The 14538-nt window shown below is 36.4% G+C and overlaps 2 protein-coding genes and 1 non-coding gene across 4 annotated transcripts; 1 reads left to right on the top strand and 2 right to left on the bottom strand.

Moving 5' to 3' along the window:
• Positions 1–185: 185 nt before the first annotated feature.
• On the bottom strand, positions 186–2960 carry LOC104108877 (chlorophyll a-b binding protein CP26, chloroplastic). Its single transcript, XM_009618018.4, has 6 exons — positions 2587–2960; positions 1926–2010; positions 1771–1821; positions 1550–1670; positions 1323–1457; positions 186–615 (listed from the first exon to the last, which is right to left on the bottom strand). The coding sequence occupies exons 1-6, from the start codon at positions 2789–2791 to the stop codon at positions 355–357; spliced, it is 858 nt and encodes a 285-aa protein (XP_009616313.1). The 5' UTR covers positions 2792–2960; the 3' UTR covers positions 186–354.
• A 1589-nt stretch (positions 2961–4549) lies between these two features.
• Positions 4550–13776, bottom strand: LOC104108878 (CLP protease regulatory subunit CLPX3, mitochondrial). Of its 2 annotated transcripts, XM_018775136.3 has the most exons (16): positions 12797–13776; positions 12691–12766; positions 12020–12081; positions 11758–11846; positions 10779–10858; positions 10243–10293; positions 9644–9718; positions 9389–9466; positions 7645–7701; positions 6649–6719; positions 6457–6556; positions 6228–6332; positions 5608–5670; positions 5314–5436; positions 5061–5219; positions 4550–4856 (listed from the first exon to the last, which is right to left on the bottom strand). In XM_018775136.3, exons 1-16 carry the CDS (start codon positions 13582–13584, stop codon positions 4782–4784), a joined length of 2052 nt encoding a protein of 683 aa, XP_018630652.1. In that variant the 5' UTR covers positions 13585–13776; the 3' UTR covers positions 4550–4781. The 2 variants fall into 2 exon arrangements, with proteins under 2 accessions (XP_018630652.1, XP_009616314.1); XM_009618019.4 differs by having other exon boundaries at positions 12691–13776.
• On the top strand, positions 7138–7211 carry TRNAN-GUU (transfer RNA asparagine (anticodon GUU)). The gene has a single exon. It is a non-coding gene; the product is annotated as a tRNA-Asn (tRNA).
• Positions 13777–14538: the final 762 nt, after the last annotated feature.

Genomic DNA, 14538 nt, shown 5'->3' with positions numbered 1-14538 from the left:
TAAAACAGAAAATCGCGTGACGAATCATATGAGATGTTATTGAGTACTTGTAGTGAAAATGGAATGGGACTAGCGTGATTTCATAGAAGCATCAAACTATGAGAGACTAACGTCTTGCCTTTTGTTAAAAGATTAATCCGTCGTATCAGTTTAAGCAAACAAAACAGGAACATATGAAATGAATATGAGAAACGAAGTTATATGATTAGAATATTGAAGAACGAATGTGGCCAGTACTGGAGCTCTATGAAATTAAGTACAGTTTGTCTTGAACTACAAGCTGGTTTAATTTTTCACATAGTACAGCTCTGATCAAGTGCATCAAAATGTATAGCATATTGCCGAATTGAAAAATTACAAAGTGGGGGCTCTTTCAGCAGTTCCAGCAATGACAGTGAGCAAGTTGTTGCCAAAGGGGTCACTCAAATGGGCAGCCAAATTCTCAACTGGACCTTTTCCTGTAACATAGGCTTGGATGAAGAAACCAAGCATAGCAAACATGGCTAGTCTTCCATTCTTGATTTCTTTTACTTTCAATATTGCTGCCTGGTCTGGGTCCTTTGCCAAGCCTAGTGGATCAAATGGACCACCTGGGTGTAGCTTGTCCTCCAAATCCTACATCCCCAAAACACAATTTATTAAATCGACAGTCTAATTAATTATCAGCATATGATATTGCTGGATTGTGATCAAAGTCTCATATTGGTAGTTAAAAAGAAAAGGAAGCTGCATATGAGGTGTATGGCTACTCCTAATGATATGAGGCCTTTTGGAGAATACAGTACAATTTTGCCTAAAGCAGATAATATCACAATATTAAGAGTATCTTTGGACCGGTTTAGGTCACCATATTAAAAGCCTGTTTAGCCAAGCTTCTCCAGAGCCAAAAACACTTTTTTTTTATAAATATTTTTCAAAGTTGAAGTGTTTGGCCAGACTTTTAAAAGTAACAAAAGTGCTTTTGAATAGAAGCGGAAGCAATTTTGAAAAAACAGAAAAAAGTAGCTTCTTCCCAAAAATATTTTTTTCAAAAGCACTTCCGAGTAAAATACACTTAAAAACACTTTTTAAAAGCTTGGTCAAATACTAATTATTGTTCAGAAGTGTTTTTCCAATTAATTAGCTTAACACAAATTGCTTTTAACCAAAAGTACTTTTGAAAAAAAAAACACTTTTAAGAAAAAAAATTCTCAAAATAAGCTGATTTTAGAAACTTGGCCAAACATGCTATAAGAATATCTTTGGGCCAGTTTAGGCCAACATATGATCTAAATTAATGTCGCAAAGTAGTCAGAAGGAAGAAGTAAAGGGGAGCTGCTCACCAAGCCATTGGTAATTCTGTAGTACTCAGCACCACCAAGAAGAACAACCTCCGCGACGACAGCAACAACAAGATTGATGGGAATGTTCTTTCCAAAGTAATTCAATGTGTTTCCATCTAGAAGTAATGCACCAGTCTAGACACCGACACGAGGAAATAAGTATTGTATACTCCTTGTAAATTCAAATTCCTAAAGAAATGTAAGGTGCAATTGATGGAAATATATACCTTGAACCAAACTGCTTCAGGACCACAGTCAGCACCAAATTTGTTGAAGGCTTCAGGGATAACAAATCCAGCAGCACCGAGCATAGCCCATCTAGCGTGGATCAACTCATATGCCTGATATCTACAGTAGATCGAGCATATTAACATTAGAATCTTTCTCCACAAACAACACGAACGAAATTGGCTGAGAGTATACTTAATTAATGTGTCACCGCACTTACTTAGCAAAGTCTTCTGGCTTCTTGCTGAGACCAAAAGGATCGTAACCGTAGCTGCAACAAATACAGAAAACTTATTATACTCGTAATTTCATTCCAAGTTTGTATATGTTGGTATGCAATTCTAGCAAAGAGATGCAAAGATTAAGGAGGCTTACTCTCCGGGAACTTCTCCGTTCAGGTACTCGGGGATTTCCGATCTGTCCAAGAGACCGTCGGGTAGGAAAATTCTTCTGTCAGGTCCTGTAAGTAGTATTTAGATATCGAGTGTACGCAAATGAATAAAAGGGAAGTTGTAAAACGGAGACTACAGGGACTGGGAATCTCTAGAGGTTCTATTTGACATTATTGTAGTACGTACGGATTAGCAGCAACAAGCTTATGAAGGCAGTTAATTAGGGAAAATAAAAAGAGAAAATGTAATGGAGTACTTCCTCTGTTTCATTTTACATGTTATTCATCCATTTTTTGTCTGATAATGAAAGAATGACACATTTCTTTTTTGAAAATTCTTTAATTATATACTCATTTCAATTTACGCGTCTACATTAGTATTTGAGGTATTTTGAAACATATATGTAGTTTCTAAATACATAAATTTTTTTAAAAAATCTTTGTCTAATTTCATGATCAAAATTAAGAACTTTGACTCTGGTGCTCCAAATCGAGCCATGTTTTTGCTAAATGATATGCTCGTACAACCATAAATTCTAACGATACATTTGGCATGTGCTAGAAGTCCTTTTGATGTTCTTTCTTAAGCTCAGAGCGCAGTCAAACACCAGTCATATAAAAAAAAGGAAGGAGTATGTTACTCACCGTACCACTTGGCGAGCTCCTCGTCAGCAGGGGCGATAGCAACAGCCTTCTTAGCAGGGGCAGCAGCAGCCTTCTTTTTGAAGAGGGCAACAGTTTTGAAGGTAGCAGGTGAAGATGGAGTAGGAGCAGCTGGCCTTGCTACACCGCTGAACTTGACCGGACTTCCCAACATTTCTGAGACGTAGAGGGAGGTAGCTGCAGCCATGGCTAACGGTGGAGCCGGAGGAAGTTGAGGCTGAGATCAGTTGTTAGAGGAAGAGTTGTTGATGATGAGAATTGAGAAACTGAGGATGGTATTTGGAGTGGAGATATTCACTAAATGCTTAATGTGGTGGATGTAGACGTGCCAAGTGTTGATCTACTATTGGATTTCCAGGAAACATCTGCAATCTGATGCAGCAATTTGATAGGAAGGATTTTCTGATGTGGCAGATGACAGTGCTGACATGGCATGTATCTTAAAACTATTGGTGGACTTGGATAACATCCTATCTATCCACATTGCCACATTACCTTCTTCTTTTCTATACTTTTCTCTTTTATATATTTTCTTTTATTAAAAATGCAATATGCAATATATTGTTTAATATATTACATAGTGCTCCATCTGTTTTAATTTATGTGAACTTATTTACTTTTTAGTCCGTGCCAAAAAGAATGACTTATTTCTCTATGTGAAAACAATTTGCCTTTATGCAATGACTTATAGCCACACAAAACATATGTACTTCATTTTACGCTACAAGTTCAAAAGTCTTCTCTTTTTTCTTAAACTCCGTGCCCAATCAAATGAGTTTACGTAAATTAAAACGGAGGGAGTAACATTTTTTAACTTTTTCCTTTTTGGTGCAAACGTTGTTCATCTGGCTACTCTTAAACTATACTAATTTACAATGATCCATATTATATTAGAGAGGACGAACTGGATGTTAAGAACCATGTGAGTCGGTTAAACTGAAGAAATCAATGAGATCGACTTCTCACAATTAACTTTCTCCCATTCGTACCTTAAGAAAAATCATACTCAAGGAATGAACCAATGCTTATTTCTCCCTTCGAACTCTCAATAGTACCCTTTGTTGTCTTAAGCCCACCATACGCTTGCTTCTATCCTCCATTTTATGAAATAGCAAATGAGTCGACATTTATTTCTCCTTCAAACTCATGTAACTGAAACCTTAAAGTTAAAATTTTTCTTAAGATACGAATGAGGGGAAACGAATTTGAGATATATATATATATATATATATATATATATATATATATTATGAAGACGTCATAGATAAATATTTTAGTGATTAGAAATAAAACTTAGTACAAGAAATTGTTGTGTCTGGGTCAATTTGTGCGCACCTCGACGAATTCTACGGAGTGCCTGCTACCACTAATCAGCATCAGGTACCAGGTAACTCTATCCGCCAAGACTTGGACAGATGGGTTGAAGGCTTGAAGCTTTAAGATTGTATGTTTTGCATCTCTCGAACTTGAACTTAATTGACGTAGTATTTGTTTAATATATTTCACTTCATTGAAGTTTTTGAATCATCTACATACTTTAATGTCTTTCTTCGCTAAAATGTGCGTTGTATTGTGTTGAACTTAAGGTTCCCAGTGGAACTACACGCTTTTCTACAGTTTGCTCTGACCACATTACTATCGGCAAATTGCCCCATCATAGCGTTTTAAGATCAGTGAGTGAGTACTCAAATAAGCGCAGAGTTTAGTATGCTTCTTTAGTTTTGACAAACTTCTACTCCTGAAAAGTTGTTCCTGTAGTTCTGAAAATTTGACAACTTTCTACACGTGATAATTTATTGCTGTAGGCTGTAGTTTTGAAAAGATTACCTGTTTTCTCCAGTTTGTCCAAATGTACTTGTATTAGGTATTAATTCTACCTTTCAATAGAATTTGTTTGCTATGATCCTCAAAAGAGACCACTCTTGCCCCACAAATCACTGAGAAATATGAAGAATCAAAGTTTTCTCATTGCTAAAGAATTGGTACACTGGTGACTAAAAATTAGAATGGTTACATTTTCCTTATACCATATTCTATTTTCTATGACTTTCCTGGAAGCAGATTGCTTTATTGTTTACAAGGGGATAAACACCCTGTATTATGAATTTACATTTTACAACAAATGATTCTAAAGAACAAAATCATGTATGCATCCTAAAACTGAGGTTCTAATAATCTTACATGCTTATTGCTCTAGATGAGACTTCAGACTCACCCTCCTGCAGCTCGGTTTCGGCCATCCCATGATTTTCCTGGCAATAAAATTTATCCAGAGGTCAACAGTGTGCATGTGTGTAGCTTACCCGAATAAGTTTTAGCAGGAAATGCCCTTTTCTGTATGCAGAGGGTATATGTCTTCACACATTCTAAGCTTACTTTAGGAGAAGAATGATTCTATTGAAAACAAATGGCAATAGCCAGGGAATAAAATAAACAAGTGAAAGTTCAAATCATACTCTTTGATCTACCGAATGTGCCTGAGCAAGATACCGTTGCAGAGCACCATCTCCACGAAGTACCTTCCCACCACATCCAGGTGCATTTACTGCACCTACTGACTCTTCATCCACCACAATAGCATCTACTCTATCATCTCCAGCTTTGACATCAGGAATCTGCACATTCAAGCGAATCAAGTACGAAAACACTTGTTCCTGATCTTAAAGATTTTGTGAAGCTCCTATGAAAATAGATTCGAACATAGTTTACCTCATACATAGCATCAGTTAAGATGCTTTCAAGTATGGCTCTCAATCCCCTAGCACCAGTATTTTTAGCCATCGCTTTCTTGGCAATCAACCTTAATGCTCCCTCCGTAAAATGTAGTTTAGTCTAAACAAGCATGTGAAAGTCCAAATCAGTTGAATACAACATTTAACCTCTCTGTTCAGGGTTTGAGGATGTGTATTTTCATGCTTGCGTTCCTTTTTGCCCTGGGGTGGGAGGGTTGTAAAGGTGGGTGTGAGTCGGGGAAGAGAGGAAGGACACATAGTTTGTACTTACATTATTCATGCTAAATAGTTTTTTATATTGCTTGCAAAGAGCATTTTTGGGTTCAGTGAGGACCTGTAAGAAAAAAAATACATTAAATTCACCAACTCAATTATCTGGAAAAACAAACACTTCAAGACCAAAAGTCAAAAGAAAGAAGATGACGAAAGAGAAGAACAATCAAAGCAAGGAATACATAGAACATAAGGAATCTGGCAGGGAATAAGTAACAATAACTAAAATCTGTTAGGTGAAAGATGGATTTCCCTCATAAGCAAGGATCAAGTTCTTCAATCAGAGAACTGAAGCTGTAATAACAAATCATTATCAACATTTGTGTATCTTGGGTCTTTCATGTTAATTGATGATGAGAGAGCCAACTGGACTTCTATCAATATTTGCTTTGCTCTGCTTAAAAGAGCTTATTCCAGATAAAGTATTTTTCACAAAAGGAAGACAATTGCTCCAATAGGTACACTAAGCTTCTGAAGGTAAACCAATTGACGCAACCCATCAGCATGATAGACATCCTCCCATTCTGAATGAGTTGCAACTTGCTTTCCATATACAATGCAGGCCGTGATTACAGTAGCAAAATAAAAACTAAAGGCAAAACAAAAAATAAAAAGTACCTGAACAAGCTGGTCCTCCGTCAGTGCAGATAAACTAACCAAAATAGGAAAGCGCCCAATAAACTCTGGTATGAGGCCGTATGAAATAAAATCACTACTTTCTACCTGGAAACATGAAGTGATATCTTTCAGGAATAGCAGCTGGCTAGATATTAAATTCTATTGTGCACAACTCACAATTTCAAGCATATAAAAACATAGGAACTTAGAATTAGATCACCATTCTTACAGATTCTAGCAAGGATGATGTTACAGTTGCATTAGTTACTCCACCAGTTCTCATGTTGGCGCGAACTGGAGCTCCAAAACCAATAGAAGAATCCTGTCGTCTGATAATAAGAACCCCTTGTAAACCCTCATAGTTCACAAAAGTCTTAGTTCCTGATGCACTTAGAGGAAGGAATTCAGAAGATAAAATTACCTCTCTGAAATAGTTTTCTCCAAATCAATGAATGCGCCGCCACAGATAAAAAGAATGTCTTTTGTATCTATCTGTATAAATGTTGCAAAACTTTTAGAGAATTCATAGGGGAAGAAATAAAATGAATTCAACAAGTGAAGCATAAGACGTTCGGGTTTGTTAATTTTTTTTTAACAAGGAAATGGAGAAGAGATTCCAAACATTCGGTTCCAATTCAGAGAAAAGAAAGTGTCTACATGTAGCACCTGACTTTATTTTGTCTGAACTGATTGACACATCCGTTGACATGTAGAAGTGGACCCAAGGATGCTGATCATCGACAAGTTCATCTACAGCAAGTCTCACTACTTTTTAGTCAAAGCATGAGATCCAATGTTTAACATCTCTCAATGGAAAATTATCTTGGACATTGCCTCGTCTAACTTACCAATTGATTCTTTACCTTATTATCTCCTTATTTAATAAAGAATCATATATATTGAAGGGATAGCTGGAATCGCTCAGTTGGTTAGAGCGTGTGGCTGTTAACCACAAGGTCGGAGGTTCAAGCCCTCCTTCTAGCACTTAACGTCCTTATCAAAAAAATATTGAAGGGATAGAAAACATTGTTGTACAGCTCCAGGGACCATTTATGTTCTTTTGGGTAAATTTTTAAAGCACCAGTGAGATTCCAGTTAGTATAAACGTTGGTTTGCTTGTTTACAGGAGCTCCCATTTAAAACTTGAGACTACTCCTTCCAACTTTCAGCATTTGGGCAGGTTCAGACTCTATACATCATGTTACCACTTACCAGAGTGATATTTTTTTTGGGTAAGGTAAGGTATCCTCTTAGCAGAGTTCTAAGTTTATTTTTGTGTGAGATTTTATCTTTTGTATACTAGTGTTTTCCTTTTACAGAGGTAAAATTATAACTTTTTCAAGAAACAAAAGGTAGCAAAACTCTAAGAATGGTAACAAAGGAAAATAGGAACTGAACACATCCTCATCCACTTTACCTGAATATGATCACCACGAGGATGCTTCCTTTGTCCCTTTTCAGGTACATTCACAATCTGGATAAAGAGACATATATGTTACTACTGGTTAATAAAGGCAGCAGCCCACATCATTAGCTAAGGATAATGCTGTTTCCAAGAAATTTTTAAAGTGATATAAGAGCAAGATTCGTAATCTAAACTGTGAATCTTTTAAAGCACAAATGATAAACATCATGATTACAGCACTGTAGAATATAAACAAAATAAATTGAGGACAGTGAAGTTTACCATGATAACGATCAAAGGTTTCTTTAGAATGAAATGTAGAAATTGAAAAGACAGATGGTCATTGATCAGTCTTCATATTCGATATTTTAAGCAAGAGCACCAGGTAAGTGTGCCCAAGATAGTGAGAAGAAGCATGATTATCCATTATCAAGTTGTATAAAACTTGCCAAGAAAATTAAGGACGAATAATACCAAGTTAAACTTACTCTATGCCATTTTTATTGTGGGGAGTCAAATAGGGAGCCACTTACTATACACCCTGGGAGACATAAACCACAAAATCAAGCACACATTGCAACCATGAAAGTTGCTGGATAAATTCCTTTTCGTGTGTGATACAAGAAGCACATTCATTGTTGTGCAATTACCTGCAAGTTTTTGAATGAGAGCATTCTCGCAATGCTTTTCTTTTTAGTGATTGATCAGTATTCACACTTACTATACACCCTGGGAGCCACTTACTATACACCCTGGGAGACATAAATCACAAAATCAAGCACACATTGCAACCATGAAAGTTGCTGGATAAATTCCTTTTCGTGTGTGATACAAGAAGCACATTCATTGTTGTGCAATTACCTGCAAGTTTTTGAATGAGAGCATTCTCGCAATGCTTTTCTTTTTAGTGATTGATCAGTATTCCGGTGAGATTCAATGATATTATTGAGATGTCTGTTTTTTTAACAGTAACTTTTTCCAACATACTTGCCGGGACATTCCTGTTTTTATTTGCAAACTCAACTTGTTTCACTACATTGAGTTCGAGGGGTATGTTCAAAGTCAAGAGAATTAGAATAGGCTTGGAATTTAAGTATTTCTCCATTTAATAACTTTTCTTATTTCGGAATCTTACCTTAGTCCAAGCTTCCCTTATATTAAAGGTTTAATAGGCTTGGAATTTAAGTATTTCTCCATTTAATAACTTTTCTTATTTCGGAATCTTACCTTAGTCCAAGCTTCCCTTATATTAAAGTCTAATGAAATATTTCCTTGCCTAAACTCCAATATGGGATGCCCGTATTTCATTCACGACCAATTCAACAGAAGTTCAAGTTCTTTTATGTTTTCTATCTTAGACTAGTGTCTATCAGAAATTCAATCCATGATCATTAAAATTTGAACTTCTTCCAAATATGCTAGGTCTACATCTTTTCTGCTTAAATTGGAATAGTGGTTGCAATTCAGCATTAACTTTATGTACAACAATTTATACCTGTCAGTACTGCATATCCATTAATAGCTTTCCAATAAATTTGCAGACAAAGTTAAATTGGTTCCCCTAATATACAAGAAATGAAACCTATAACAGCCTTTGGATTTGTCAGCATGAACATAGTTGAACACAGAATGAAGCTATTTTTAAAAAAAAATAAGGATAAGGAGGAAGCTATTAATATCCAAAGAGAGCCAACAAATACTTATTCATTAGAAAACAACAATAGTTAATAAATGGGCCAAGACCAAGGGCACTCACAGTTCCTTCGAGCATTTTCAGTAGTGCCTGCTGAACTCCTTCCCCAGAAACATCTCTGCTAATATTTAAGCTCTCAGCCTTTTCAAAGACAGAAAGCAGAGGAATAAAATAGGTGTGTCAGTTGTGATATCCTTCAAATGTCAGATGAAAAAGAAGATTACACAGTGATCAAAATATTTTGACAAAACGCATAGAGCTTTTCTTCAAATAAGCTATAAGCAATTACAATAAACAAAAAAGACGCAAAACAAGCACCTTCTTTGTTATCTTATCGACTTCATCAATGTAGATCATCCCTTGTTGCGCTGCTTGCACATTAAATTCAGCAACCTGCATGTCACAACAATATCACACTCCTAACACCACTGAAACCTTCATAAGATTCAACACTATATTCTAAGTTAAAGTAATACCCTCACTCAGTGGCGGAGCCACATGCACCAAAGGGGTGTCAACCGACACCCCTTCGCCGGAAAATTACACTGTATAGCTCGGTGACTTCTTGGTGAGTTTTTAAAATATGTATATATATTATATAATGACACCCCTTGACTTCTTGGTGAGTTTGTTTCTTTATATTTTGACTCCCCTTAATGAAAATCCTGGCTCCGCCACTGCCCTCACTATATAAAGAAACTATTGGCACATAACAAATGGGGCAAAAAATAAAAACCATGGCATATTAACTGTAGGATGAAAAAAGTACTGATAATAACTACACATCCAACTTTTTTTTTTTTGAGAATGATCTACACATCCCAACTTCTCGAGAACCAAGAAATATGTAGAACAGGGACATGCTTAACTCAACCAGTAATTTGCATACTTATGAATCTCTGCAGTAGGAACCATACCGTAAGTAACTTGTACAATATGGATTCGACATCTTCACCAACATATCCAGCCTGTAAGATAGCAAAAAGTGTTTCTCAGTTGGACGTCAAGAAGTAAATTCAGAAAGAACCAGCACCCAGTGGAAATGATCAACTAAAAAGTATTTCCAATTAATGTTCTGTGCTTGTACTCTCATATTGGAGCTTAAAATAACAAGAAAGAAGCTATTCTAATTTTTAGATGCAAGTGCCGCTTGGGAACAAGTTAAATCCAGATATAATGGGAGAAACTTGATACTATTTTCTTATCATTTCTAGACTCTATTTTCTCAGCACATATTCAAGTATTGATAGGAAATTTATCACTCTATATATCCCTTTCCTACTTGCGTTACTAACAAATTTAAAATACTTATGTATGATTTACTTTGTTTTGTATAATAGTATATTATTGTAAGTTAAGAGAGACTCCACAGTCCACCCATTTATTCTTCACTAAATAAGAAGAGAAACAATCAAAGTGGGAAAAGTTCAAATCAAAATAGCATCTTACTTGCCTGTGTTAAGGTTGTTGCATCTGCAATAACAAAAGGCACATTCACAAAGCGTGCAAGTGTTTTCGCAAGTAGTGTTTTCCCTGTTCCAAAAACGGTGTTAGAAAGTTCCAAGTTTCACAAATTCTCCCACAAAAGTAAGCAATTTTCAACTAAAAATATTATTGGTTTGTGAGGCTACACATTAGTTTAAGGAAGCTACAAACAGAACCACAAAATGAAAATGGGCACATTCTTAAAACAATCTGTAGTTATTGCAATTCTTAGTGTGTTACAGAAAATTAACTCTTGTTGGAGAATAAGGACGAGCAAAAGAGAAGAAAGTCCCATTCATCCTTGTTCAGTTGGCAGACAAAACAAGAAATAGCGGACAAGGTGTTCAGATGAAGAAAGAATCAGTGTCTGTGAGGAGAAAATGTTTTCTCATGACTTTCTTTTCTTCTTATCATTTTTCATTTAACAAAGAGGGGAACTAAAGTTTCCACATCCCCTTCCTTTCTCTTACAGTCCCCACTTTCGGAACATCGTAAGTTATAAGGTTCTCAATTTTGGAACATCCCTGCTAACAAGCAATATGAACTGACAAAAGCTCTCAACGTTTCCAAGGCTAAACATAGGTTTAAGGAAGCAACAGACAAAGAACCAGAATGAGAAAAGCCACGTTCACTAAAGAACTAAGGAATTGAAAGTAGTTCTTTTTTGAAATGGTTAGTAAAAGTTAGTAATCACGAACACTAAGATGGTGCTGAATGTTACAATTGTAGCCTCACAAAAACCCAGTTCCACCACTAATCAGTGAGAGAACTGATGAAATTTATGAGCCAAGGACTTGCAAGTAGTTTTTCCCTGTTTCAGGGAAACTTAAGCCAGACTGCTTCCAGTATTGGAACTTCTATCAGCTGACAATCTCTGGAAGTTTCTAAGGTTACAGATTTGCATAAGTAACTGACTGAAAGTACAAGAATGGTATGCAGATTTTTACCTGATCCAGTAGGCCCCATCAAAAGCACGTTGCTTTTTTCCAGTTCCACATTTTCTTCACTATCATCCCTCGCTGATTCTGCTCCAGACCTAACACAGAAGTATATATAATAATGGTTCATATAGAGAAAATAAAGCTAAGAAAGAAAGGCAAGACAAACTAGATGATAGAATATTCAACATGATACAAAGATATCGAAATTTAGAGGGAAATGCACTGGTCAACATTAAGTCTTCAATAAATCATGAGCTAATGGACTAACCCTTTCTGCAATGAAGCATGGTAAATCCTTTTGTAGTGATTATAAACACCCACTGAAAGCACCTGCCAAATGAATCACTTGTGAAAAAACAACTCAAAGACCCGACACAAGTTAGAAGCCAGAGGCGGGTCTAGGATTTAAATCCTATGAGTTCAACCTTTAAGAATTTTATTATTGAACCCATTATATTTTCAAAGCTATGAGTTCATATCTACTATTTGTTGCAATTTCAGTGGATTTTTACACATAAATTTGTACTCCGCCTCGAAAGTTATGAGATAATGCTGCATCCGCCCCTGTTAGAAGCATTTATTCCATGTAGGACATATTGTGCAAACAATGACTTAAATGAAAGTTTACCCTTTTCTCCGTCTCTAAAGTAGGATAAGAGTGACAAATAAAAGATTATGCCTGAAGCTCATAAGCATCAAAGGCCAATTTAACATCTGATTTCCGCGAATAAGCATTCTAGATATGCATCTCCTTTGGCATAACAGAGACTAATAATATGAAAATGCTACTGATTGACGTTGCGAGTTAAAAGTTAACCAGTATATAGTGATCAATTCAGTTGCTTGATCACAGTTATGAAGTTTCAGTATTGTGTAGTGCAATGAATAATGTCAATGACTATAAAGGCTTAAAAGAATAAGAAGAATTAAAAAAAGAACCTTTTTTGCACGCTCTTGACCTATGACAAATTTATCAAGTCCCTTGCAGATCTCCTTTGGCGTTGGCAAATTCTTCCCCAAATTAGACCCGCCCCACCCACTCTTCTCTTCACTACCTTCATCTGTGCCGCCATTTTTTCCCTCTGGTCCAGCAGCCCGTATCAGATTGAGTCCAGGTGCAAATGGTGGGCCTGGAGGTGTATGCACCGCCAGCCCATTACCCGGTGGCGGAGGTGGTGGCCAATTTTCAGGTGGCTCACCACCGTATGATTTCAATGACTCCCAAAAAGAAGGCCTCGGCCTCTTATTCTCTTCATCACTATTATTCATTCTTTTACCATTACCATTGCCTTTCACTCTCCCAATTTCAAAGAAACTACCTTGAAGTGGTGCCATCTTGTTGGGCCTGAAGTAGTAAGCCGTTTTACAATTGGGGCAAAGATTCACTGCCTGGTAAGGACCACCTGCACCTGCTTCACTTTTTAAATTACTAGCAGCAGCAGCGGCACTATTTTCATTGCTATTATTAGTTTTATCATCGTCGTTAGTAGGAGGAGGGATGAGGTGGTGATTACGATTAGTGAATAGAAGATCCATGTGTTTAGAGCAACGAGGGCAATACGCCTCTGCCCTAATCCTTCTCGGAGAAGTGCGATACTCATCGGAGGAACCGCCCCGGTCCCACTTGTACCTTGCTTGTACCCCGATGAGAGACTCTCTCCGCTTCACGTGAGAACCCACGTGCAGCCAATTCACGTATGTTCGATGCTGCTGTTGTTGTTCCTCTTGTTGAATTGAGGTTATTGTCCTCGTAATCGCCGTTGTCGTTGTTGTTCTCCTCCTCCTCGTAACAGGTGAGTGTCTTAGATTTCTCCATCTCCATATTCCGGACATCGTCTACCTCCTCAGCTGCTCTTGTTCTTCTTCAATCCAGAGAATTGAATTAATATCAATTAACATAAATTAAAAAGATGTGAGATTGGGATCTGTGAAGAAGATTATAATAGTATTATTATTATTATTGAGTGATAAAATGGCGAAAGAGTATAACTGAAGATGCTGTACTGTATTTCTGCGATATAGTATTGAAAAATGAAAAGAAGATAAAGGTAAGAGTTTTTGTAGGAATGCAAAAAAGAAAGTCACATTGCAGTTTTCTACTTAAAAAAAAATTGAGAAGGTAATGGACAAAATTTCAGTTTTGAGTTTTGACCGCGTCCTAATTCATTTCTCACTTCTAACTCCCCACGACACCCACGCAAACCACCCACTTAGCGATGCTGCCTCTGTGAACTACCGCGGTTGATGTTGATTGTTGTTGGTGTCCATTTTTTTTTAAGTAAATTAATTTAGGCAATATTGTAATATAGTTTAATTTTAATTGTGGAGACATAATGCGTTTTAAAACCAAGCATGTAAAATCTGTAAAAGAATCTCCCATTTTATTTAATGTCGTTTTTCTTTTTTGGTTTGCTCCTTTAAAAAGTAAATTATATACAAGGATAGTCCTAAAATGATCTTTTCTTTATTTATTCCAAGAAAAAGAAAAAATGATGCATTTCTATATTATAATAACATTTCATTTTACTTTCAAAACGAAGATGTTTGGTTGAAACTTGAAAATGTGGAACGGTCAGTGTCAATGTTTAGGTTTATAGTTCGATTCATGATGCCACATTCAAACCAACTTCTTTGGCTCAAGTCTAGTTGTTGATCCTATTATTCAACCTCCCATTTTTTCAAATGTCCTAGTATTAGACAAGCCGCATTCGTAGAGATGAACTCATAACATACTCATTTTGTATTAAAATTTAGATATATCTTTCAAATTCATTTCATCATAATAGC

The sequence above is a fragment of the Nicotiana tomentosiformis genome, chromosome 6, assembly GCF_000390325.3.
Source record: "Nicotiana tomentosiformis chromosome 6, ASM39032v3, whole genome shotgun sequence".
Taxonomy (NCBI): domain Eukaryota; kingdom Viridiplantae; phylum Streptophyta; class Magnoliopsida; order Solanales; family Solanaceae; genus Nicotiana; species Nicotiana tomentosiformis.
This window is presented reverse-complemented; position numbering and strand designations above follow the sequence as displayed.

What these genes read in the sequence shown, in the direction of transcription:
- LOC104108877 (XM_009618018.4), bottom strand. Translation starts at nt 2,791, where the DNA reads ATGGCTGCAGCTACCTCCCTCTACGTCTCAGAAATGTTGGGAAGTCCG. An exon ending in AAGCCAGAAGACTTTGCTAA is followed by an intron (nt 1,671 to 1,770) that starts GTAAGTGCGGTG and finishes GATCTACTGTAG; the next exon opens with ATATCAGGCATATGAGTTGA. An exon ending in CTGAAGCAGTTTGGTTCAAG is followed by an intron (nt 1,458 to 1,549) that starts GTATATATTTCC and finishes GTCGGTGTCTAG; the next exon opens with ACTGGTGCATTACTTCTAGA.
- LOC104108878 (XM_009618019.4), bottom strand. Translation starts at nt 13,584, where the DNA reads ATGTCCGGAATATGGAGATGGAGAAATCTAAGACACTCACCTGTTACG. An exon ending in GTCAAGAGCGTGCAAAAAAG is followed by an intron (nt 12,082 to 12,690) that starts GTTCTTTTTTTA and finishes TTCATTTGGCAG; the next exon opens with GTGCTTTCAGTGGGTGTTTA. An exon ending in TGAAAATGCTCGAAGGAACT is followed by an intron (nt 7,702 to 9,388) that starts GTGAGTGCCCTT and finishes CTCTTTATCCAG; the next exon opens with ATTGTGAATGTACCTGAAAA.